We start from the raw sequence: 27,251 nt of genomic DNA on the forward strand, positions 1-27,251 counted from the left end.
GTTTTGCTGAGGTTTCAAAATTTACAGTGTAGAATTTACAGTGTAGAAATGAGAGTTGACAATACTGGTCAGTCCCCCCGTTGACAAATGCGTACAGCCATGAGTCACTAATGCCGCCATTTTGTGGAGGAATTTTGGCAACACTGGCTTGCCATAACACATCATTAAGTCGTTTGTCAGAACTGCACCGTGTTTTAGCCATTTTGCCTGCTCTGCTGTGCTTGCTGCTTTTGTTCATTTTTCAACACATCCAGTGGAATCTGATGTGTGTTTACTGCCATCAATGTGATGTTTGTCTTTTGTGCCGCCTATTTTGCTGCTCTGTCGGCAAAGTTGTTGCCTGTAGTAATGAAAGAGTCAGTAGGCGTTGTAAGAGGTTGGCATGCTGAACCGGTTTTCCAGTTGGTGTAATCATTCCTCTGTTATGCCAAATTTTTGCAAAATGATGCACAGCAGAGAAAACATACTGGCTGTCTGTATGTATGTTTATTAGTTTGTCTTTGTGTATTTAGCTTTCGCGTATCACAGCTATCAGCTCAGCGCTCTGTGCTGAACATGAAGAAGAGAGTGGTTTTGCTTCTATTATTTTACTATCTGTGGTTACTGCGTAACCTACACAATTTCGGCCTGTGCTGTAAGGTCAAATAAGTTCTTAAGTGGCTGCCTCAAAACTGTTTTGCATTATTTCTCTGTGGCCTACTCCTACAATCTCGTGGGAAGTGACCTTCCTCTCCACGGTTCTAGCAGGCGTTGTCTCTATGTTATCTGCTGTTTCTGCGTGGCTGTCTGCAGCCTTGGTGTTTATGACTTTGCTCGCCTCTCTGTTCCTGATAGCCACCTGCGGATTAGTGTTTTAGTCTGTTGTCAACACGTCAGCCTTATTTTTAAGTTACAGAATGCTTCTTCTTTTTTTCTTGGTTTGGGAGAATAGATGCAACACTACATTTTCACTTAAGGCAATTTTAAATAATTTCTAGTTTTTCAAACAATTCATGGATGTCACACATTTCAAACTTTCAAGTTAGGGTTGTTTCCCATTTATACATATATATATATATATATTTAACTTTGCATTGCTCACAGCTCATAGCTCACAGCTCTAAACCTAGGCATTTTTCAATCATATGCCTAATCACTATGTGTCACTGTGATTCTCAAGTATGGTCACAAGTTCGTTTAAATTCGTTTCCAAAACCAACAAAACAATCAAACAAAAACAAAAAACATAAACGTGTCAGGACACAAAAGAAAAAAGAAAAATGCTGCCACCCGAACAAGGCAGAAGTCTGCATATGTTGGCTTTTAATAGCATGCAGCTTGTAACATGGTAGACTAATGTGCCTGTGTTAATTCAGCTCCATATTATTGTGTGAAGTTGCACTGGGTTGGGAGTGGTTTTGTGGTTGTCACATTTTTGGTGAGCCAATGGCTGGAATGGGGTTGGACTAATTAGAGGCAGGTGTACTTGATTGCACTGATACACTGGTCTACATATAGCCCACACTACAAACACTGCTGTGTTGTTTTGTCTCTCTGTGCAGGTATGTAATGTGATGAAATCAGATATGTTTGGGATGGATGGGTTTTGCCCTATGAATTTTATATTAAGTGTGTCGTTTTGTCTCTCTGTGCAGTCCAGGGCCTATTATATGCCACAGCCTAAAGGCAGCTGGGTTGCAGAGGCTTGAGTGACCACTGACTATATGCTTGCAGGGTGGTGGGTCTCCAAGGACAACTTCTAACCCTGTTAAAGGCAACATGTGGAGTGCAACTTGGCTGTGTGGCATAGCTGGCTCTGGCCTTGGTACTGTGTGTTTTTATACAATTCATAAGTGGGACACTGGACTGTTTTATCTTTTATCTCCTGATATATTTTTTGTCAATAAATTATCTTTTAGAATTTTATTGACTGTCATCTTTTTGCCCACGACTGAGACGGTTGGTCAGACCTAGAGTCTTTCTTTGGGTGTGTTACAGCAGCTTCTGCTCTAAAAGAAACAAATAAATAAAAAGAAAAGAAAATGTGGAACATGCTCATCAGCTTAGCAGTGTCTACATATTTAATTCAGCTTCTCAATCCTGTAGTTGTAGCTGTTGTCTACAGGGTTTTGCTTATTGGTTGTTATTATAGGTGTGCTCTATATCTCAGCAATGTGTCATTCTAGGATGATAGGTTTCAAGCTGGTCAAGTGCCTCTATGCACTTCATTAGTTTAGTTATTCTCCGTATTGTCTTCATCTCACATGTCATTACACTGAGTTTCAGCAAACCTTAAGCTTGATGCAGACTACTGCTTAACAATTATCCACCTCACATCATAACCGATTAAGGTGCCTCTTCATATTAATATTATGTCATTGTTAATATTATCCTCTTTGTCTTATATAACAGCAATAGCATATTATAATATTTTATCAGTGTGTACCACTATACTACTACTGAGCCAATTTGTTAGTTAGGATCATCTTATTCAGCAAACAGATAATTTAGAATTCATCCAATCTGCGGTCACATTTGTTCTCTCTGTTGCATGGCGGACCAGGCAGTTCTATTATAATATATTATTTATATTTTATTTTGTATCCATCAAGGGCTTCAGATGACCTGCAGAATCATCCTTTTCCCAGGGTGGAGACAGTTACCTTTTCACACACTGTCCTTGGCTGAACAGTGACACAGCCTTAATATACCTTATTTATTTTATTAAAATATTTTCGTGTGAATTATTTGCTTTATGTTCATTTTATACATGCTGGGCATGGTCATCATGCCAACTGTGTTTCATTGTTAATATCACTTTACAGGTTGTTATCCTTGCTATTATTAATTTCAAATACTCTAAAGATAATTTCTACTGTAACTTTCCCTTTGTTCATCTTTATTTCGTACTTTTTATATTTATATCTACTCAGTGGGGTCTGTTTTCAACCCTTTTAAACTACTACAAAACTACTGTGATCTCTAGTTTTCACTTAAGGGATTATTATGTTCTTCCTGATATGGGTGTTGCTGCAGATGCGGCTGCAGGAGTGAGTGATGGTTTACTAAAAGGATTGTGGGAACTGCACAGTGTCTCGTCTTCTGGTTTTACTAAACTGGCAGTTGAGTTCTGTTCTTCTGACTGTTTATATTTTGTTTTCTTAAATCTCTCTCTGTTTTTGTCTGGCGTCTGGACTTTTCTTTTCTCACCACTGCTCGTCAGCAGGAGTGAGTTTTAATTTCACTTGCTTGATTACCCATCTTATTTATGTATTTACTTATTTTTGTTTAAGTAATATATACACAATACAGCTGCTATCACCTTCGCTGGTATTAGAGACGAGAGTGGTTGCTCACACGCCCTTCTACTTTCGGACTATTTCCAAAAGCGGTGTGAACTTTACGAGACGGAACTCGACCGTTCTCTCAACTCACCAGCACGTCAGTGAATAGCAGTAAAAGAAAAACACAGTAGGAGCAGCTCAGTCTCTTATTGGACCGTGAAGAGTCAGCTTGCTCCGTCAGTTACAACAATACACACACATACATTCACATTCACACTTATTCGCGCGATCGGAACCCTTATCATAAGGGGAGCTGCCAGTCTTTCTGTAGACGAGCTACTTATTCCCTTGACCCAGCTGGGGGAGCTACCCAGAGCTCCAAACCTAACCCACAGAAGTGGGGAGCTTCCAGTCGACGAGCTCCAAGCTACCAGCCGACGAGCTACTTTAAACCCACAGAGGTGGGGAGCTTCCAGTCGCGACGAGCTACTTTCGCTATTTTAAATTCCCTGAATTTAAAATACGCTTTTACGCAAGATTGTGTCAGTGTGTCTGTATCTACCTGGTCGGTGTCGCCGGGTCTGGTCCACCTCGATCGGGTCCCACCACCGTGGGTCGCTTTCTAAGACGTTGGCCAAGACCCGAATTTAACGCTCTTGGTCTTTTTCCACACACCTGGTGTGTGGGCTGTCGACAGGCGAACAACGTGGACTGGTCACGGAGATGGGACACGATGGAGGTGATCCGGCTCGAAGGACCAAGAAATGTTGGGGGAAAACTCTGTAAAAGACCCAGGAGAAATAAAGACACAATGAGACAAAGTTACTTTCTTTATCAAACGTGTACACGGGTGAGCTGCTAAGGACAACTCACACCATGCACAGTGGCTTGGTAATTTTTATAGGAAAGACAGTGAGAACAGGATAAGAAAATAATAAACAGATAAAATAAAACAACTCCATATATGGTGCTAGTCTCGTCAGCAGAGAGCTAGGGAAGATAAAACAATCTAAAACAATATGTCCCAGAAACAAGATGTGTTTGCTGGGAAAGTCTAAAAAGATAATTCTAAACTAATCTAACCATAGGCAGAGGGCAGACAAAAGGCATCTTTGTACATTTAAAAGAAGGTAAAGAAACATAGAATCATTTTTCCTGTAACACTTTTCAATGTGATTTCCTAGGATCTTTTTTTAAGTAGAATATCACAATGATGCACCCACATTGCTTCAAAATGCAGCAGGACTATACATTCCTTCCTGCGTGATTGTTGCAGTGCATTTAAACTAATCAAATCAAAGTGGCTGTTAAAAGTGTGGACTTAAACATGAGGTGGTCAGTGTTATTGTGAAGCGTTCATTAGAAATCTCTTATTTCCTAACAGGCTAAGTATGTGTGTGAGCCTGCTGTGATGTGGTGACCTGGTTTTCAATATATTTAAACGGAGTATTGTGCTTTGTGTTCCCACGTACGTCCCTTATGAAACAACAGGCTGGACAGGAAGGGCCAGCATGGCACCGACACAATGAGAACCGTAGGTGTGTTTCTCATAACTGACTGCAGCGGGACATAGTTGTTGTTTTTTTTAAACCCAAGATATGTTGTAAACAGAAGGGCGCCATCAAGACTGTTTTGTTTTGGGTTTTTTTTTAACGAGGTGCAACACAAGGACCAGATATATTTAATAAGTGTATAAAACTGGTGATCAAAAAACAATTTCAAACTACGCAGTCCTTTTTTACAGATTTATTATGTGAAAACTGGAGCTGCATATGAATTTAAACAGAAACTTCTAATGGATAGTTTTTTGCAAAGTGAAAAAAAGGTATTAGAGACTTTTTACCTAAGTAAAAGAATCATTTTTAAATAGCTTAGTAGTTCACAGGATGTATATTTAAATATATTTAAGTTCTTGAACAAAATGTACTCACGTGAAATGGCACTGTTAGAATCATATGTATGATATTTTTCGATTATTTTAGAAATATTTATGTGTATGTATCTTTAACATTGCAGCTGTTGATGATTTTAATTACAGATATATTGCTCTGTAACTTGATCTATAATTGCACTCAAAATATAAAGTGCATGGAAATAGTTAAATGAAGTATAACTACATAAAACCTGAGTAAAGTACTTGCGTTAATGGTCCTATCTGTGCTCTCATCCAGTGGTGGGATTGTACTCTAGTCCAATGCATTTGGGGTGCAGGCAACTAGAGAAGGAGAACCATATTTCAGAGGGACCATGTACAACCGATTCATCCCTTCTATACATACCCCTGGGCACCATCTACACTGAAGTACTGCAAAATTCTGGGTTTACATTTGATTAACTTGAGTGTGAACTATGGAAACAAAGACTGAAGAGACTGAAGAAGTCACTTGGATGTGTTGAAACGTTTCTCCCACTGAAAACGCTACGTCCAGATGAACAGACTCAACTTTTGGAGATATGGAAACAAAGGTTCTTCTATGTAGAAGTGCATGAATTAATACAAGAGGAGAACATATCATTATTTTATGACTGTACCAACTATTGTACTATTAAGCCAAGGAGTTATATGGTCAGCATCAGCACCACATATGTTTACAACACTAAGAAAAGGAATGAGCACTCAAAGGTAAGAACTTGGGACTTCTGTGAAACCCCAGTCTGCCTTGTCATGAAAGAATGAAACATTAGTGTTTGAAGCTGCTGAAATCCAAGAATAAAGCAACAGGAAGTCTATGTGTAGTTGCACACCCTGAATATTTCATGATTACACCTACTTTCTCACCTGACAGCAGCAACTGTATATGATATAGATATGAAATAGATAAGAAAATCTATGAAATAGATATGGAAACCTCCATCTATACCATAAAAACCTCCAGAGCCAAGCACAGACATTCACGCCACTTGCAACTGCATTTATTTTGAAAAATGGAGAACAGACTCCTACTTGGCCCAGTGTGTTTGACACTTCTCATTTAAGATGAGCCCTGACTTAAAAAACAAAACAAAACAGACTCGTGTTATCAGTCAAAGCTGCACACCAGCCAGCGCCTCCTTTCTGCATAGACTGAGGAGCAGTGACAGACGCATGCGCGGTGTGGTTGTCAGCGGGTTGGTTGGGCTTGTGTTTACAGCTCGGCTGGATGCTGTTGTCTGCTGATGTTATTTGGGAAGTGCAATGTTGTGCCAGCCGCCGTTGGAATAAAAATAAAAGTGGGAACCAAGGTAAGCTGTTTTGCACTTGCGCACGCATTTATACTCGAGGTTAAGCGTGACTGTCTCCCTGGTCAGGAGGAAATATACCTGTTTGTTGGTTGGAAGTGCCAGAGTAGCATGGCTAGCAGGCGTTAGCTATCCAGCCATAATACTGTAATGGCCTGTATGAACACTCTGTCCATCGCGGGGCCAGGCAGCGGATTTATCTTAAAGTTATTTGCAACCCATTTACCTAAGAGTTTGCATTGATTGTGTCGTGTTGACGGAAGTGTCTGGGGAAATGTTCACTGTGCGATTAAACATTTTGGTCTGACTTTGAGGCTATAACTGCTATAGCTGTATTAGCTAACGTTAGGCAGGTTGGTGAGGGCTAACTGAAGCAGTAAGTGAACACTGGAGCTAGCGAGCTTCGCACGTTTTAATCGAGAGAAATAGATTAGTGCCTGCTCAGGGACAGGTGTGGTTTAATAGGCTGACAGGTAGCAGTTTTGCCTATATCCACATGGAAATGAATGTGAATGCTAAGCATGCCAGATTGTGTGTAGATGTTGCAGTTGTCACTGTAGTGCAGAATATGGACATATATTAATACTTATCAATGCACTCATTATCAGATCGGATCGGTCCTTCCGTATGTTATGCAGTGCGATGGGGACCTCATGAATAAAAGGTCAAATAGCCAAGCATGTACTGAAGGCATATGTGATATTAATATACAAGTCAATAACTTCATAAGATCAGCAGCAGATATTAGAATTAGGCTGTCGGTGCTTTTAACGAGCCTTTCATGCTGTCATTGTTTCAAGAAGACGGAAACTTATAGTGCTATTACAAAATGCCCTGCAGGTATTTGCTGTACTGTCATAGTCACGTGCCAAGGGAATAACCAGGGAGGTTATGAAGTTCTTTCCTGGAATAACTTTATTATTATTATTTTTTAAATCATAGGCAGTCTGCCCTGCAGGACCCATTAACTACCAAAACACAACCTTGGAACAAAACTAGCTGTTTAAATACATTAATAACATTTCGCAAAAGGCCTCATTTTCCAGGGTAGTCCCCTTCAACCTTTTAAACTAACTTCGCTGACCCTGATTTCAATATATCAGAATGAGTGTGTGCTGTGTTACAGCTTCCTCTATGCTCTGTTTTACACTGTTAACATTGCACATTGTCAGTTCTTTAATGAGACAAGTTGTGTCAACACAAACTGACCAGAAGTTATATGCCATATTCCTCTCACTTAATGCTGACGACTACTGTCTGTCTATCTGTCTGTGAGCTTGAACAGTTTCCATCAGTCAGCTGATTGTTCCTGTTGTATTTCCTGAAACTCCAGTATTACGAAGCAAAGCTCGTTGCATATAATGCATTCGGTGCATGCGCTCGATAAGAACAAAACAAAGCCAAAAAAAAAGATTAGACTTTATGTAAATATTTGTTCTATTAACCATCAGCAGCTATATTAGAAGAGGAGGAAAGCCAGCACATTCACAGCTATACTTTATGGAAGCATTATGTTATGCATGTGTTTTCTTCCACATTACACAATAACATACATAATGCTGGTTTTACTACAGATGCTTATGCACAATAAAGTACTTTATTTGTCTGATAAACAGACCGCTATATGGAGATTGCTATGATTGTTAATTTATGTGGTGTTGATAATATCAGGAACCACTTCATTCATCACTTATGGTAATTAAAACTTATGTTATCTGTTTAACATTAATACTTTTGTGGCTTTAGGGACAACTTAAAAAGCTGCTGAGAGGCTAAGATTGGGCCGTGCCACTTCTCTGATATGTTATCTGGAATAGAGCAGGGCGATATGGCCAAAAATATTTATCACGATATATATTTGAAAATTTGCGATAACGATATAACCGACGATATAATTGATGCGAGACAAAATACAACTCCACAACATTACTAGCGCAAAAAGACAACCTTCCATTTATTTTCACTTAAACAAGAAGCTGGTTTTTATGTACATTAAAGCTTTATAAAAATGTAACAGTGCAAATGCAAATTCCTTGCTGAAAGTTTAACCAAAAGGCATTTCCAGTAGAAATGGGCTGACATATCCTGAGCATAACCATGTATAATATCCACTGAAGTTAAAAAGAGGTGCTTTGCAACATTAAACTGCAGTGTGCAGTACGCATTTTTCGGACCATAAGGTGCACGGGATTATAAGGCACATTAAGCGAAACAAAGCAGTCAGATAAATCAAACTTTATTAAACTCATTCTTCTTGCTTCCTCCACTTCTGTACCATTGATTCATTAATGTTGAATTCTCTGGCAGCTGCTCTGTTCCCATGTTGTTGCAGTATATTAATGACTAACCTCGCATTGTGGATGGATTATCTCAGTTGTTCTCCTGACTGAAGTTTGGTCCGTTTACAGCATCCTGCCATGCGATTGCATTTGTCTCTAACCATGAAGAACCTTCACGTTAACTTTTATAAGTGGAAAAGTGTTAGTGTTCGTCCTCCAGCTTCACTGTTTATGTTATGCTAACATAGCTGTGTCGCTAGCGATCACGTAGCACATCATTATATACCAGCTAGCCCAACTTCAGTAACCCTACAAACGTCACTGCTGTTTAGTTTCCTGTCTTCATTTATGTTGGAAGTGATAGCAGAGCTGTACGTTTGATTTTTTTCAGAAATCTCTCAGTCAGAACATGCAATATCATGCTTAGGTAACTAGCGAAACTAGCGAGCTAACTTCCGCTAGCTTCCTGCTAACTTCTAACTCCGTTAAATGTAATAACTTTTGTTTTCATGGATGCCTGGAAGTTAAACTTTATAGTTACACCTGGTAAAGCAGCAATGCTGATCGTTTTATTAAAGATGAAAGAATTTAGACAGTTTTTAACTCTAAGTGATGCTGCAGTGTTGTTTGACCTGAAGAATACTGAGTTTAGGACCCAGATTACTCCCAGATTTAAGAGCATCTTAGTCCGACAAATATGACAATAACAACGGCCGCTTGCATGTTCTGCAAAAAATGTGCTTTGTTGTGTATCTGACAGACAAACACCAAACCAGTTCCACATCACGGAAGTTGCACCGTTTTTACAAACCAATTCTGGTTCATCTGTTTCACTCAACAATCGGCCATGTGCGTATGAAAACAAAGGCACTGCGCATGCGCGTTTTACTCCCATTCTATCGCGATATTTCATTTTCCTATCGTTGCCTAACATTATACCGGTATTACCGTGAACGGTATAATATGGCCCAGCCCTAATCTGGAAAATGTCTCACAGAGATTCTTTCTTTCCTGTATCAGCAAAGAAAGAAGCGACTTACTGTAAAGTGCACTTACAATCAAAACAATCAAAAAAGTAAACAGCGATCACAAAAAAGTGACCAATAAACAAATACCAAACCCACTCCCCCAAATACAAACACATAAATGACATGCACAGGGGGCGATCGTGGCTCAAGAGTTGGGCGTTCGCCTTGTAATCAGAAGGTTGCCGGTTCGAGCCCCGGCTTGGACAGTCTCGGTCGTTGTGTCCTTGGGCAAGACGCTTCACCCGTTGCCTACTGGTGGTGGTCAGAGGGCCCGGTGGCGCCAGTGTCCGGCAGCCTCGCCTCTGTCAGTGCGCCCCAGGGTGGCTGTGGCTACAATGTAGCTTGCCATCACCAGTGTGTGAATGTGTGTGTGAATGGGTGGATGACTGGATATGTAAAGCGCTTTGGGGTCCTTAGGGACTAGTAAAGCGCTATATAAATACAGGCCATTTACCATTTACCATGCACATAGCTCAGCTAATATAAGTATATTACATTATATTATTATTAGGCCCTTACACCATAATAATAAATATCAACCACTAAAGACAATAAAGCAGAGTAAAGATGTCAAACTGAATAGATTTTAGCACCTCCCTCTATCACTACTGTTCAGATGTTTTTTTCCATATCTGGCTTTGGACTGAGATGCGAGTAACACCCCTCATACACACCTGTTTTTGGACAACTGATGTAGACTGAATGGCGAGGGCACCAACTGTTGTGGATTAGTGTTTCAGTGCATGTGCTGTGGGTGAGATGACTCTAATTCATACATTAGTTACATTAGAGTTCAAAAGTTCCCGGGCGTTTGATAACGGTTTACTTTTGGGGGAAATAATGTTTCCGCCAAATAACCAACGAATTGGACAAGTCTGCATCGGCCTCAACTTTGCACAACTGGATTTTGTTGCATGTACTGCTTCTTTGGAGCTTTATGGAGTTATTAAGCTCATTTGTGTCACACTGATGGATGCATCAGGGGCAATTAAGGGTTCAGTATCGTCCCCAAAGATACTGAGCAAGTGTTTCTGTGGTTAGTGAATTACCTGCTCTTCTTCCCAAGTAACAGCTATCCTAATGTTCAGTGTTAATCAAATTTAATTAATAATTAAAAAAAATGTATAGAAAAGACCTGATTACCTTCTGGATTTTAAATGTTATGACTTGGTGGATTAGACGTATTTCCGTCCTCAGTTTATGTGGCTTCTTATTAACGGTAGGGGGAAGCAGTTTATTGGTAAATAAATGTCTGCAGACTGTTGTAAAGCTATATCTAGCTAGCTGTACTGTACCTTGTATGGATGCAGCTGATTTGTATTTGATTCTTAATCATTCAGTTGCATTAGATGAATACCCACGTTGGATGAAACACTTGTGATACTCCATTAAAATCTGTGTCATCACCTAGGTGCACACAAAAACACTGAACACAGACCGAGCAGAAACTAAAAGTGGGCTCACTCAATCATCTGGACTGTTTGTGTTGAGAAGACATTAGCCTGATATCCGCAGACAGCTGGTTAGTATTAGCTGCCCAGCAGGGACCGACTGAATAAATTAGAATCCACATACTGTTCAGTCCACTTCCACGCCCTCATACTCTGTAGCTAGAGATAGCATCTCATCAACAACCACAGGCCGAGAGCTCAGATCACTATGCAGATCTGCGCCTCTTGCAAGACAACATTGTATGCACTGCTCACGAGAGTTGTCTTCTGTGTTTTTTCCTTGATACTCAGTAAATAGAAGAGCTATTTTAAGGTTAAATACATACACACACAAACCCACCCACATTTTTAGATGTGTGATCCAAAAATAGCACTCAATGTTAAGTCACCTGAAACAGAAACTTTGGTTGCATGTTAAAAGCAGGGTTAGATCATGTCATTTCAGCTGCTCATCTTATAAGGGTTGTACCTACCTCTCTATTTTTACTCACAGACCATTTGCACACTTCTTTTGAGTTATAGATGCTGTACGCTTTATTTCTTCCTTTTTCTTTCTTGCAGCCCTGCTTTGTTTTCCTGCATCTGGGCTTTGGCTTTGATAAGAAATTGCTCAATTTTTATTGTTAATTCACTAAACGACAGAAACTTTGACATACATATTTATCACTGAGGTAGGGACAAATGCAAAAGTGAGAATTCATATTCACTTTCAGTTCCATTTTCTGTATGTTCATCACACATAACTATTGTTGCATGCATGTTAACACACATCTAAGTGTCAGCTTTACTTTAAAAGCCATACCTCTATTTTTCAGAGACAACACCACTAAGTAAGTAGCTGTGAATAGCCAGTCCATGGCTGTAGCTCAGTATTTTACAGTGAACAGGTTTGTTGCAATCAGTTCTGTGTTTGTGAAATTAAAGGCAGGCCTGCCGTATTTTATTTAGTCACGTGAGATCATTTTATTGTTGAGCGCGAGTCTTTCGAGAGCATTCATACCACTTTATTAAACCAGGGGCCTCTGACCTGCAGTGAATCTGAATGAAGATTATAATTAGATGCTCACACAGTACAAATAAAATACTGTTTATGTGTGTGTTTCTTTGATTTTGCTTTGTACTGTTACACTCCCATTGTAGTAGATGAGCTGTTCTGTCACTTTCCCTCTTTTCCTCTTTCCTCCTTTTCCCCCCTGCTATCTCCGCCTGGCTGAAATCAGTGCTGTGAGGCGGGTTGAAAAGGACTGTGGTGCAAGCCTGAATGCTCTGCCTGTGTCTGGCTGTGTCTTCCTCTCCCTCGTGAGGTGCACACAGGGCCCAGCTGGCAGCCCAGAACAGCCCGTTCAGCTAGATAGCAGTGGGAAGCAAAAAAAAAAGAAAGAAGAAGCAGGCATGTGTTTCTAGTGTGTGTATTTTTACACATGGGTTAACATGGTATCCTCCTGTTTTCAACTTAAAATAAACTAAAGTGTGTGAGCCACTTTAAGGGATACACAGACCTCACCACTTTACTACTGTTATCGCTTTGTGTTGATTTATAGTTGATAAATGAGTAGACGATGTAGGTTGTAGTCCTGAAAGAAGATACTCAAAATGAACCTGGCTGCATTTTAAGGCTAAACGTGAGCTTACTTTATTTTCCTCCTTGACAGAGTAAATGTAACTTATATTGGTTTTCACATTTGTAGCATCTCATAGACATGCAGAGTATTCATGTTGAAGTCAGAGAACATTTTGGGAAACAAGCTTTGGAAGAACTATTGCTGCTTCATATCCATATGAACCTATGAAATATGCTGAACAGTTGAGTTATTGGATTCATCCAGGGTGTGGGCTCTTCTCTTCTCTTCTCTTCTCTTCTCTTCTCTTCTCTTCTCTTCTCTTCTCTTCTCTTCTCTTCTCTTCTCTTCAACCTGCTACTCAAAACAAAGAATCATATAGTGATGAGACATAAAAAGTCAAATTAAAGTTGACTGAACAAATTAGTTTAAATTTGCTAAAAACACTCAAGGTATTGGAAATGACCTCCAATTTAAGGCATTTTAGAACCCAGATAATTTTAATGGTCAGTATCCTGACTGACTGGCAGCGATTGTCGATCTTCTTGGAAGTGTACCAAGGCAGTGAAAAGGTTGATAAGGAACAGTGTATCTTGGCAGGAGCAGGCAGAGCTCTGTTGGTGAGGCTAGAAAGGAAACTGGGGTGACAAGGGAAGCATTATAAGTCTTTTGGAGCCTCCTGCTAGTCAAAGTATTAGGTTTGTGTGTGTGCATGCACGTGTTTCTCAGTGAGTGCCTATTTGTGTTCATAATACAGCTGTCTGTGGGTTTTGTAGGGTATGTGACATCCAGCACAAGTGGGTATTTTTAAAAATGTATTTTATGTATGTATGGGTGTATATAGTATTGACTGTTGTATGTGCATAAAATCAAGTTTCGCCTGGCTTTCTCAAATCAAAGTGCAAGTCTTAGTATTTACCTTAAGAAAAGCAAACAACATGCTCTCTGGACCAGCAGGCAGAAGGCCTGACTATTAGACATTATAAAAAAGGTGGACATGGCTTTGGGGTCTGAAAGACGTGAGAAAACTGCCTCCGGGCTTGTGCTGACGAGTTTGTGGGCTTGGTTTCAGAAATAAGTTTCAGGATATGACTTATAATATCCAGCTTATGACTTGTAATGGGCAAGTGTTTAGCCAGTGAGCATGCAGTTTCATAAATCCACCTCTCACTTCTCACATCCAGTTTCAAAATGCTAAGATGAGCAATGGGAAATCGCTTCACAATGGGACTTCAGAAATCAGCGAGTGATGGCACTATAGCTATCCCTAAAGTTTATTTTAGCCATCTTTCCAAAAGTAGTTAAACAATTTGGAAAAAAAATATAAACAGTTAAAACAGGAATAAAGATCTGGACGAATGAAATATGTTGCTGTATGTGAAAAAGTAATTGTCCCTGTCCTGATTTCTTAGGTTTTGCCTGTTTTTACAACACTTGAATATTTCAGATCATTGAAAAGAGTTTAATGTTAGTCTAAGATAACCCATAAAAATTATTTTTAAAAAAATATATAATTTAATTTAATAAGAGGAAACGGCCACCCAAACCTTTCTGGCCCTTTCTCAAATCTTTCAGCCCTGGTTGCTACCAGACCTGCTGGATCAGTTAAATAGAACCTGTCTGACAATGTAAGGTAGGCTCATAGAATGCTCTCAGTCATTGACATCTGAGCGTTCTTAGGTGTCCAAAAAACAACACAAAGGCTCATCTCACCTTTGCCTCACCATAATGATCCCCAAGACTTTTGGGGAAATTTCTGTGGATTGACAGTCAAAAGTTGGACTTTTTTGGAAGATTTGAATCCCACTGCAACTTGTAACAAACTAACACAGCATTTCATAAAAAGAACATCATATCAGCAAACATGGTAGTAGAAGTGTGATGGTCTGGGGCTGCTGTGTTGCTTCAGGGCCTGGGTGACTTGGCATAATTAATGGATCCATGAATGCTGCTCTTTACCAGAAAATCCTGAAGGAGAATGTCTGGCCATCAGTTTATCCCCTGAAGCTCAAGTGCTTTAGGATTATACAGCTTTACAGTAATTCTGAACATACGAGCAAGGCCACCTCTGAATGGTTAAAATAAAATGTATTTTGTTTATTTATTTATTCAAACATAGGTTCATTTAAAAACTGTATTTTGTTAGATCTGAAACATTTAAATGCAACAAAACACTAAGAAAGCAAGAAAGGGGCAAGTACTTCTTCATGCCACTGTAATTTAATATTATTTTACCTGTTTGCTTTAATATGCACTACTTTCGAATTATGCTAGGCACTTTTGCTCTTTCTCTCTCTCTCTCTCTCACTCTCACACACACACACACACACACACCAAGAGCCAAGAGTAGTGTAAACATCTGCAAAGTATCCTCAAGACTGAAAGCCTGCAGGGATGAAAGAGACTGGGGATTGATGCAAAGGACCGTGTCTGAATGCTACTGAGTCTGATGCTTAGTTTTCTTTTGGACTGGTATTTGCTTTACTTTGTCAGATATTCTCTTCAATTAATATTATTTCATATGGAACAAGACAGTTGCCAGACCAAACATCCAAGAGCACAAAATGAGAGTAAACCGTCATATCGCAGAAACCAGTATAGATTTGGCTTATTAATAGCTACAGTTAGTAGTTACAGTTAATTAGTCTTATTGAGGTGTCTATAAAGTATACTGGGATTAGAAAATCACCAAACTATGTATGAAATAACAGCAATGACAATGTTTTAAAATGATCTGCTCAGCAAAGCTATCAGCAGAGTAAATAAGCTGCCAAAGAAGCACAGTCCATAGACACGCATGCAACCGTGTTGTCTGTTGCAACATAAGTAACAACGCCCATGCAGAATGAGAGTTATCATTAAATATTCTCAGTATATACTAGTTTTAACGATATATTTGTGTTACTTTGTACCTACATTGTACACAGTGTATCAAATTATTGTTGCACAACTAACCTGTAAGGTAGGGTCTAAGCAAGTTGTGGTGTGTTCGTCCATTTGCTTTATAGTGTTTATGCTAGTGTGGGATGTTAAAGTAGCACTGCATATTTTGTTGGTCATTAATATTCAGAAAAGACAGAATAGATTATAACAGGTATGCATGGGAGCACCTTTTTTGATTAGAAAGTGAAACAGGTGGAGAAGGTAAATAGAGGTGTGTGTGTGTAATTTGTGTGCACAGTCCCTCATTACAAAGTGGGTGAAACATAGTTTCTAACTCCTTGGCATTAATTATGATATTTATCCAGTAAAGGTTAGCATAATTGGCTGTCAGCTGAATGGTCTTTGTGTTATGATTGTGTTATAGCTCATTCAGACTAGAGTCGAAATAAGACAACCTTCTTGCAACCAGGAAAGGTCAAAGGTTGCCTGGTGATTGTGTTTAACTTTGTCATATTTGGCAACTGATTGCAAGTAGTTGCAGCTACCAACTGGTTGCCAAGAAGTTGGCCATGCTGATTTTTTTTTTTTTTTTTGCTTTTCATACACATGAAACATAACAAATGTTAAATAAATCTATTTATATGTGGTTATTTATAATTCTTTACTAGGAAAATATGACAATTCAGTTTAAACATGATCTTGCTTTATTGCCACAACAGGTCGCACATTACTTGTTTTACCCGACTCTGCTCAGATCAGCGGGTTGTTGTGTTTGTGCCTTTCCAAATAGATGTTGCCAACAGGGAAGTTGGCACACTAGTTCTAGCCTCACTTGATAATTGTACCTTGTTTTGCAACACAAATTTAAAAAGAAAAAAGCATAAGAAACAAAAAAAAAAAAACCCAGAATATTTAGAGGAGTAATCAGATTTTAATTTCCTCAGAGTGGTTTGAAATGATAAAGAGAGCACTTTAATTTATATAGTGCCAATTCACAACAGGTGTGCCCTCAAGGTGCTTTTAAATTGTAGGGTAAAGACCTATAACATAAAAAAAATCTCAATCAGATGGCTCTTTATGAGCAAAGACTTGGCAACAGTGGGAAGAAAAATCTCTCTTTTAACAGGAAGGATCCTGTGGCAGAACCAAACTCTCACAAGGGCAGTCTGCCCCGACCAGGTGGGGGTTAGGAGAAACAAAGGCAAGTAGAGGGAAACGGGGCAAAATACACATGCGAGAGAACCAGTTTAAAATTATTTACTATATGAATGAATAAATGCACTAGTGCTGTATAATTATATCGAGAGTGAAAAAGACTTTAATGAAGAATAAACACTTAGTCCACCAGGGGAAACCCACCGCTGTCTAAGCATATTGCAGCATAACTAAGGGATAGTTCAGAGTCACCTGATGCAGTCCTAATTATAAGCTTATCAAAAAGGAAAGGTTTGAGCCTACTCTTGAAAGTAGAGATAGTGTCTGTCTCCCAAATCCAAACTGGTAGTTCTGCCTTCCATTCTGCCTTTAGAAACTCTAGCAACCACAAGTAAGATCCTGAGATCCAAGAGCTCTGTTGGGACAATATGATACTATGAGGTCTTTAAGGACACGGGGTTTGATTACTCAAGACCTTGTAAGGGAGAAGAAAGATTCTAATTTCAGTTCTGGATTAAACGGGTAAAAAGAAGATAATATGGTAGAAACATGCTCTCTTTCTTGTCCTGTTTGTACTGTCGTTGTAGCATTTTTGCAACCTGAAAATAATGCATTACAATAGTTCAGCCTAGAAGTGATAAATGTATCAGTTAGTATTTCAGCATCACTTTGAGACAGGATGTTTCTAGAATTAGTGATATTGCACAAATGTGAGCAGTGCTACAAATCCATGTAATACTCACATTGAAAGGCACATCCTGGTCATGATTCCAAGATTCCTCTAAGTGTTACTGGAGGCCAATGGCAATGTCATCCAATGTAAGCATCTGTTGAGATGCTGTGTTTCTAAGATTTTTAGGACCGAGTACAATAACCTCAGTTTTGTACGAGTTTTGAGGCAGAATATTAGAGGTCATCTAGGCATTTGTCCTTACAGTTTTTTTACAGACGCTAGGACACATTTCTCAATACTTAGGTCCTTTTGCAAAACTCCTCACACAGTGAGCACAACAGAAGTCTATGTGGGCCAAACTGAGGATCAGTTATCATTGTTTTGGCACAAAATGCATTCAATGACTACATCTCTCAAATTTCATGAATTATTTTCTCACTCAGACACAACAACTGCCAAAAATCTTTGTACATACAGGACATTTTGCATGTACTTACATACTGTTTTCAAAACTGTTAAACGTATGGCCAAAACAATAACACAATGCAAAACTTAAAAAGACAGCAAAATTCAACAGCAATATTTTAGTGAAACATATTTTAAATCTAAAAATGCAGTTTAACCAGCCACAGCTGATTCTCATTGTAGATGAACATCTACACAGGTGTTACTCCTTCAATTTTTCAACTCCTTCAATTCTGGCATGCCAGAAGATTATTTCCTAGGTGTATTGGCCTAGATGACATAAGATGTGATGTGGATGAGAACCTGTGGCCAAATGGAGAAGACCGAGTAGATTAGCATTACTATTGTATGTGTATCAGTGGATGGTGTGTATACAAATTCTTGTATTTTGGGATTACTTAGTGCAAAAAACTAAAAATACATAAACAAATATTAATGAATTCTGCATGATGTCTGATTCATTCCAGTAACATATATTGAAATTATAAACAGAGATGTGTCCTTGTTTTACACAAGAAAACACTGTGTAATGCTACATGTTGTTAGTGTTTTTTAGGTCATTGTTTTGTGGGTGACAAAGTGTGTTTGTCGGCTGTCAACCTTTGCTAGTGTTCTGGAAGAATGAGTTTATTTGAGACCTGAATGAAGTGTTTTGGTAGTTGTAGTGCATTTTGAATGTGAAATGAACTGCTTTGCCAAGCTGAAGGTCAGTTAGGAGAATTGTGTGAAGAGTTTTGCAAAAGTGACCTAAGTATTGAGAAATGTGTCCTAGCGGCTGTAAAAAACTGTAAGAGATTCTGTAACAAACCACGGCAGACCCGGCGACGCATCCATACGCTTTTCAGCATTTTTTTATCGACTCTCGGTTGCTGTTCACAGTCACACGCACACACAGCTGCAGCTTTCCAGCTCGCAGCTGAACACACTGACAACAACCAAACCAGGACCACACTAACACCGTTGGGGAACGCTGGTGGCAGTGGCGGCGGTGCCGGCCAGGACCAGGCCCGAGCGGCCAGATTCTTCCTGCAGGCGGCGTGATGCCACCACCTGTTCCCACTGTGTGCCCACCATTTCGGCCACCATTCGGGCCAGCTCATCCACTTGCTGGCCTGGTTGTGGGTCCGTCATGCCTCCCATCCTGGGTTTCGGCACTACTGTGACAAACCACGGCAGACCCGACGAGACATACATGCTTTCCAGCATTCTTTATTGACTCTCGATTGCTGTCCACAGTCACACACACACACTGCTGCAGCTTTCCAGCTTGCAGCTGAACACACTAACAACCAAACACAGGACCCTACACCAATTTTAAGCTGGTGAGGCAGGATTGTGATGCCGTGCAGGTGTGTCCGCCTTCCCTGCCGTGGCACTGCCGACTACACTCCGCCACACATGCCTTTACACATGCCTGACATCATCTGCATAGCTGTGAAAATGTTCCTTCGAATGATACTGCCTAAGAGAAGCTCTTAAAAAGTATTGGTCCCAGCACAGAGACCTGTGGAACTCCATAATTAACCTATACAATTAACCTATTGTTGTTAATTATTAGAGGTGGGAATCACCATACAACTCACGATACGATATTATCACAATACTTAATGCACGATACGATATTATTGCAATTTTTAAAAATATTTTGCGATATTCAAATTCTGTACATAAAGGTAAACTTTATCAATATTCATTTTATCTAATATCAAAGTCTCACACTCAGTCTTTCTCTCATTTCAGTCAGTTTTATTGTTGACAAACTCAACTGTTTGTATTACAGTCTAGTCCAACTTAACTGAATGCAACCATCTGGTACAATTATAGCTATTCTGAACTATGCAATTTATGAAAACTATGCAGCCCCTTCAGCAACTGAAGAATTTGAAAGTAAATTAAAACAAAATATAATTTTACATTAAATAAAAAAAGTTTTGAACTTAATTAAAATAAAACATGTCTTAAATTAAAATAAGTAAACTGTCATGTTTATTGCTGCCAAAAAACAAGTTAAACACATTTGGACAGTGAAGAAATGTCAGGATTCTTGCTCAGAAAAAGGAGCTGATCAACATGCTCTGAAGTCAGAGCATGTTCCAGTCCACAAAAAATGGTTTGTAACAAAATATCGATTTCTGCTGTCCCTGTATCGATACATTATTAGCAAACAAAATATCACCATACTACACAGTATCGATTTTCCCCCCCACCCCTATTAATTATGGAGTCTGAATTATTGTGTACTGTGAGAATATGACTCAAACCACTGTAGCGCAGTATCTTTAATACCGAATCTCTGTAATAAAGTATTGTGGTCTACAGTATCGAGTCCTTCACTAATGTTGCTTGTGTACTGTGATGATCTCTGAAACCTGAAATTCTTAAAATCAACCATTCATCTACAGGTGATCAGTTAGCTGCTTACAACTACTCTTTCAAGCATTTTTGAAAGAAAAGGAACACTGAAGATTATCCTATAATTAGCTAAGACAGCTGGGTCAACTAGAGGCTTTTTAAGTAATGGTTTAATTACTGCCACATTAAAGGCCTGTGGTACATAACCCGCGAATAAAGATAAAGATAATAAAGTGAATACGGTTGATGGTTTTGAGGAAGTATTTACTGAAGCTAACTTTGAAAGATCAATTGGAGAGTTAAAGTTTAAAATAAATAAGAGCAGTTTTATAGGTGCTGTACATAATGATACATCTGTGGGACTGCTGTGAAAAATTTTCTTCTCTAATGGTGAAAATTTTAATTGTGAAGAAATTCATGAAGTCATTACTAATTAAGTTCAACAAAGCTCGGACTCTTTCTCAGCCTGGCTAGAGTGCTGAAAGGAAACCTGAGGTTATTCCTGTTTTCTTCTAATAGTAAGTGAATTAATGTTGCATCTTTACAAGGGACTTTTTTTTTTAAAATAGAGCGACAAATTATTTTTCCAAGTCAAATAAAGGTGAAACGCTAGTATGGGCAGAAATCTGTGCCATCAGAAACTGAATTTGAATAAGTTAAATTGCTCGGATTGAATCTGAATTGTAACTTGAATAAATGCTTTTACAAACTGAATATGAATTAGCCTAATTTGAAATTCAATTTATTGGTTTGAAAATGATCATCACTGAATTGAAATTGAATTTTATATTTTGAAAATGAATTCATTTGCTTTGAAACCGTATTTTATCCTTTAAAAATTTAGCGAGAGCCACAGTATCCAGAGACGTACACCGAGAGGATAAACCTTAAGCTGTCAATAATAAATTGCAGCCTAAAAATAACAATCATATCACCAGCAAAATCACGTAACCTCTAATATAGACGTTTATTTTGGGTCAGTGTGACTGTGTTTGTGTTATCTCTAATAATCCAGATTGACCTTTTGTCCTGATACTTTCTCATTGTTAAACCTGCTTGCTTTGGGTGGGTTTTTTTTCCCCAAAGCAAGAAGGGCAAGGGCAAAGGTGGACACTGAGAAAAATAGATTGCAGGGTGAGTGATGAGGCAAAAAGAGAAGTGAAAGAGGGAAAGGGAGGAGCAGCGAGAGGAAACGGCCAGAAATGCTTATGGGTGTTTCCTGCCACCTCTCTTATTTAGAAGTTACCTCATGCCTCAATACTAATAATAGAGCTTTGCCTGGATTTCCCTACCTTAATGCTAATTCTTATCTCAGTGTGAACTACACAGTGGCATCCCACAGTCGTAATTTACCAGCAGAGTCAAAAGTTGTTATTTGCAGTTGTGGTGGCTGGTTGGTGTTGCAGGGATGCATTTAGGAGTGCATGTACTGCAGTTAGATTATTTAGTGTGTGCTTTTACATTGTTCAATGTATTTTTGTGAACTTGTGATTCATTAGTGTGAAACCACAGCTGAGACTTTGTAGACGGAACATGGGTCAAATAGATGGTTGTAAAAAGTTGTCTTTTTCCTTACTTCCTCACTGTCATTCGCATCACCATAGCTTTGCAATGCATGTAAAATCAAGCTGTTTTTGCAAACTAGTCTACTTTATTCTTCTGAAGCATATAAAATTGCTTTAAATGACCCACAGATGCTTTTTCTTTGATTTTTCTGGTTTCATTGCTTCATCATTTTATTCTCTTGTCTATCACCTTCACTTGAACTAAGCTTCGTTTTGCGCTCTTTTGTTTTTTTGCCTTTCTCTGGGTAATGACCTCTTTCTTTGGGGTGTTCAAAAGACCTCTAAAAGTGAATCACAAGTACTTTCACCATTTTTAGAGCCACTTGCCTTTCTATAAGATGCTTTTCATGGATCTCATCTCATCATGACTGTTTTCTGCTTCTTTCTTTTTATTTATTTTTTTCTAGGGGATTTTGCTCATCATCTCCCACCACTTCCGCCTTCCGTCTTCCATTCATGAGCAGCGTGGCTGAATTTAACAGCGGCAGCCATGGATGACAAGGGCTCGGTGGGGAAGATTAGCGTGTCTTCAGACTCAGTGTCCACTCTCAACAGTGAGGACTTTGTCCTTGTGTCCCGGCTGGGGGACGAGACACCCTCCTCTACTAATAATGGTAGTGATGACGAAAAGACAGGACTGAAGGTAAGGTTGGCTGGGTGTAGGTACGGATGGAAGTGCAAGGTAGAAAAGGGGGACTTGTTGGAGATTAGGTGCACTAATAGTCACTTAGGCACAATGGCATAAGGGTCTTCCCATTAAAAAACTTCCATGAAAAGCCTTCCACCTGACACCCCAGGAATCAGCTTTTTTTTTTTTTTTTTTTTTTTAAGATAAATTTACAATTTTACATAAGTAGTTGCAAGTTTACTTTCATATTTCTAACATTTATTACAAGTTAGAGGGTCTCAAAGTGGTTAGAGGGGTTCAAAAAAAATTTAATGCATGTTTTTTCCAGCATTTGAGCATCAAGATGACGGAGTATGTTGTAGTTTCAACAGCAAAACTGCACCATATTTATGTCTACGACATAGAGTAGCAGAAACAAGCATTGGCACCCGAGGTGTGTGTGTGTTTGTTTTTCTTTTTTAATTTTACTGAAGAAACCTTTATCAAAACATAGTGAGTGCGTGATATAAGAGGTCCTGTCTTTATTTACACTTTTTTTCTTTATCTGAATTCACACTCATCTTCCAGCTGCAATTTCTTGAGGGTCATTCATTTGCTAATATAGTCCTATTTTAACACAACACATAGGTTATGTAAAATGGAGAAACATTGGTGAAACGTGTTCTGCATAAGGGTCACAGAGGGTCAGGTGGGAACTTTGTTTTAGATTAGGCTAATTTTTTAATAGATAGATTTTTTTATATGGCCTTACCATTAAATTCCAGAGGTGTTTTTACTTTGAATAGACTCATTAATAATAACAGTTAAGATGGCCTGATCAGATAAGTAGAATAAACTGTACAGTATAAAGTAGGAAACCAAACGAGAATGTCCAGCACACTAAATGGTGTGACTATTATTACCTTGTGTGTTAATTAAATCTGATGGACCATGATATATCAAAACATCTCAATGTTTATTCATCTTTATTTATTTGTTAGAAATAGAACTCATAAAAAAGCAAATTAGGAATTACAGTTTATACAGATTCATGTTGCTAACATACTGTTTTCATTACTAACAACCATCTTTTTTTTCTTTTTTTTTAACATCTAGCAGGGTTTGTTAATTTCACACTCTTAACCATAAACCAGCATTTATTGTTTTGCTTCCTCATTCTCACTTTGCCTTTTTTGCCGTAGTTGGTCATAGTTGGTGTTTGTATTTGCTACTTTTAATGACGAAGCCCTTGGTGATTTGTGCACATCCACATAAACTGAGGGTAAATTGTCTGGTTAAGTTTCCCTGTGCTGTTTAGGCTGCAAATGAAGGATGTCATTCATGCATCCACCGCCAGATATTGTTGCCACTGAGTGTCATTAAGTTGGATGCTATTTAACTTTGGGAGACCGTTTCCCAACTGCTGTGTCAGTCAGGTGCTTGTGTTTAAATGCGTAATATGATATTGTGCTATAGCGAGGCTGACTTACAGCTTGTTTTCTATGGTTGAATTCACTGCTCAACTTTGAAAGATATCCAGGTATTGTGGTGATATAACCTTGCTTTGACCCATTGCTGGGGAAAATATCGGTGCTTTGTGATGCGGGCGTAGCTCTTTTCACAATATAAAGACTTTCTAGGAAATAATTGTGACTGCCAGCCACTATCCTGTGTGTGTCCCTAATGGGTTCAGATTACCTCTCTTCGCCTCTTCTGCTCGATCTCTTCACAGGATGCATTTTGTCCACGTGTCTCTCAGTTTAGTTGTTATCATGTTTCTTTTTATTGAGTTGCCTTAAGAAGCGGCCTCACACGTTCGGACTATTTTCATTACTGTATGTCACTCATGTACGATACCTGTTTGTTTGTAAAGAAAAGTTATTCTGTAAAGTTCCCAGAAGATGGCGCCAGCAGAGCATAGATGTTCAATATCCATTCGCTAGAAAGTTGCTCTGCTTTGACCTTCTGTCGTGTTCTGTCTTTTGAGTTTTCATATTTCATTCATAAGACCAGTGTCTGTAAAAGCATCACAGCTCTTTTTTTATGGACAATAAAATCAAGTTTTTGCGCTGCGTATTTTGCCATCGTCTGCCTGCTGTCAGATGGTTAAAAAGCAGAACGTGACACACATCCTCTGTTCTCACAATGTAATGGCGAAATCACTCCATCCACTGGCACGCGGTCATCCTGACATCACGTTTTGGTTTTTGCCGACACACTCTTGTGCACATCTCCCTCCAGTCAGCCCATCCAGTCAGCAGAGGAGTCAGTGTCTAAACTTGTTGTTTGTTATGCAGGTGATTTCTGAGGAAGGGGTCAGCTTTAAGGTCAGTCTCTTCTCTCGCTCTCTTTCCTTTCCTCAGCTTCTCTCTTGCTTGTGAATATTATTCACCTTATTCTTCCTGTGATGTGATTCAGTGGTGATTCTGTCTGTGATTATTTGTGCTTTCTGTAATTTTGCCGTCTGTCCAGCGATGGCCTCAGCTCTTTAATACTTTGGATTTGATGATGTTAGAATTAGACTGTAGGCTGTAGTTATGCAACAGTCGCCCAGGCTTGTAGCACTTCCTGTAAAGGCCCTCTACAGCTACACAGTTACAAAACGTCAGAAGTGTGAACGTCAATATAGAATTGATAGCACACTTACGCTTGTTTAGAATGCTTTTTCTTTTTTTTATCATGTTAATAGTCCTGTATCACTAAGATAATCGGCAGTGGTAGTATCCATCCTGCAAATATATTAAGATAATTAAGTCCAGCAGCAATGGACAAATGACCTCATTCTTTTCTGCCAAAGACATAAATTAGGTTTTACTCTATCTGTTTGGAAAAATGTTCTATATTTTTACATCATTTTTGTTATCCTTAAATGATCAATACAACAGTGACCCCTACCGGCTGATCTCCTTTTCTTATACAGCTTTTGGATGCTGCTGCAGCAGGCAGGGAACAGGCATTTACCTCACTTTGTGCTGTTTGGCCAAGCTCAAGGTTTCAGTTGATACTTTCATTTATAATCAGTGTTGGCATAACTCTAAAGTCTTGATACGTCCACCCAAAGTGATCTCAATACAATGTACTAATATTGAAATATACCTAAGATACATCTTTAATGGCCAAACTGAAACAAGTGATTCATACCTTAAACACGCTGCAGTCGCTCAAAATACATTTCCATGTCACTGTTATGGGCAAGGCAACTGCATGTTTCTGCAAACTGCAAAACTCAATAATAATTCTTAATTCTGGTTAAATTGTTTGTTTGTTTTGTGCTTTTTTTGTGGTTGGGTGCATGATTATTTCTGTGTGTGTGTGTGTGTGTGTGTGTGTGTGTGTGTGTGTGTGTGTGTGTGTACACCTATGTGTGTGCATCAGATTGTAGGCAATGGAAGTGAGCAGCAGCTTCAAAGGGAGCTAGAAGATGTCCTCATGGACCCATCAATGGCTGACGCTGGCCTTGCGTCAGAAGCAAGGATGGATGATCTCGGTAGGGGCGATCATGCCCTTTATACCACAGCGTCACCTGTAGCCCCAGGCACTGACCCTCTGAGCGCACCCCCACCGCCACCCAAGCTGGAAATGGTGCTTCCTGTTCAGACAGCCCAAGAGAGTGAGCTGAATGAGAGGTCATACAGAGGCAAGTCAGGATGAGATGAAGTTGAATCATATTTATACCGACAATTTTACATCACATGTTTTAAACCATCCTGTTTCCTCATTCGTTTTGTTTCCTAAAGGATGAGGACTGTTGTCATTTTGTTCTTGGTTTCCTTGAATTTCATGAATTTTGCCAATTGATGTTATATTTTTTCCTTAAGCTTCTCTTACTTTTCCATTCCTTCTTTCTAACCTCCTCTCGCATGAAAATGTACAGCTGAAAGATTATAATAGATGTCATAATATTATCCTTTTCTTTCTTTCACTGCCTGTCTTTTCTCATAACTGCAGCTGATGAATCATCATCAGAATGTAGTCCTGGCAGCCCCATCCCAGATGAGGACAGCGTCGTGTTCAGCCAGCTGACATATCTAGGATGTGCCTCAGTCAATGCCCCCCGGAGTGAGGTAGAGGCCCTCCGTATGATGAGTATCCTCAGAGGGCAGTGCCAACTCCCCCTGGATGTTACACTGTCTGTGCCAGGCGTGTCTGAAGGGACTGTCAGGTAGGGCGAAAATATAGATTTTCGGTCAGTTGTGTGGATTAGTTCTAGTGCAGATGTCCAAACTTGGTACACTCTTGTTTCTTTTAAGAATTTAAACAACAGTAATTTTATTGGTGTTTTAACAGGTTGTTGGATCCACACAACAACACTGAGATTGCCAACTATCCGATCTATAAGATTTTGTTCTGCGTACGAGGCCATGATGGCACACCGGAGAGTGACTGCTTTGCCTTCACTGAGAGCCACTACAATGCTGAGATCTTCAGGATCCATGTTTTTCGCTGCCAAATCCAAGAGGCGGTAAGCATTCACTGATTATGCAACTGTCTTTGTCTAACTTAATACCACTATGTGGTATATAAGGCACTCTTTTCCAAGCTAAGGTCACAACAACAACTAGAGTAGCCAACCCCAAAAAAACTGAATAGCAATGTAGTTGCTATTCAGTTAGTGAACAAAAGGGGGAGTGAAAGCTTCTTGATTTTATATATGGCACTGCCGTCTCTTCTTTTCACACTATTGCACCCCTCAAGTACAAATACATGTGCACACACTTGAGTTGTGGACACGGCAGCTCTGGGGGTGACCTG

The 27,251-nt window shown here is 39.2% G+C and overlaps 1 protein-coding gene across 2 annotated transcripts in view; it reads left to right on the forward strand.

Moving 5' to 3' along the window:
* The first annotated feature begins 6,392 nt into the window (after positions 1-6,392).
* Positions 6,393-27,251, forward strand: part of rabgap1 (RAB GTPase activating protein 1) — an 85,622-nt gene continuing 64,763 nt past the window's right edge. The window contains exons 1-6 of one of the 2 annotated variants that reach the window (XM_085359715.1): positions 6,393-6,485; positions 22,300-22,535; positions 24,797-24,826; positions 25,875-26,136; positions 26,448-26,661; positions 26,787-26,961. In XM_085359715.1, the coding sequence (XP_085215841.1) occupies positions 22,383-22,535; positions 24,797-24,826; positions 25,875-26,136; positions 26,448-26,661; positions 26,787-26,961 (834 nt within the window). In that variant the 5' untranslated portion in view covers positions 6,393-6,485; positions 22,300-22,382. The remainder of the gene's footprint in view (positions 6,486-22,299; positions 22,536-24,796; positions 24,827-25,874; positions 26,137-26,447; positions 26,662-26,786; positions 26,962-27,251) is intronic. The other variant, XM_085359716.1, reaches the window with a different exon arrangement.

Source organism: Diplotaxodon limnothrissa, linkage group LG7, assembly GCF_057381915.1.
Source record: "Diplotaxodon limnothrissa isolate DT_005_m linkage group LG7, D_limnothrissa_male_GT1.1, whole genome shotgun sequence".
Classification (NCBI taxonomy): Eukaryota; Metazoa; Chordata; class Actinopteri; order Cichliformes; family Cichlidae; genus Diplotaxodon; species Diplotaxodon limnothrissa.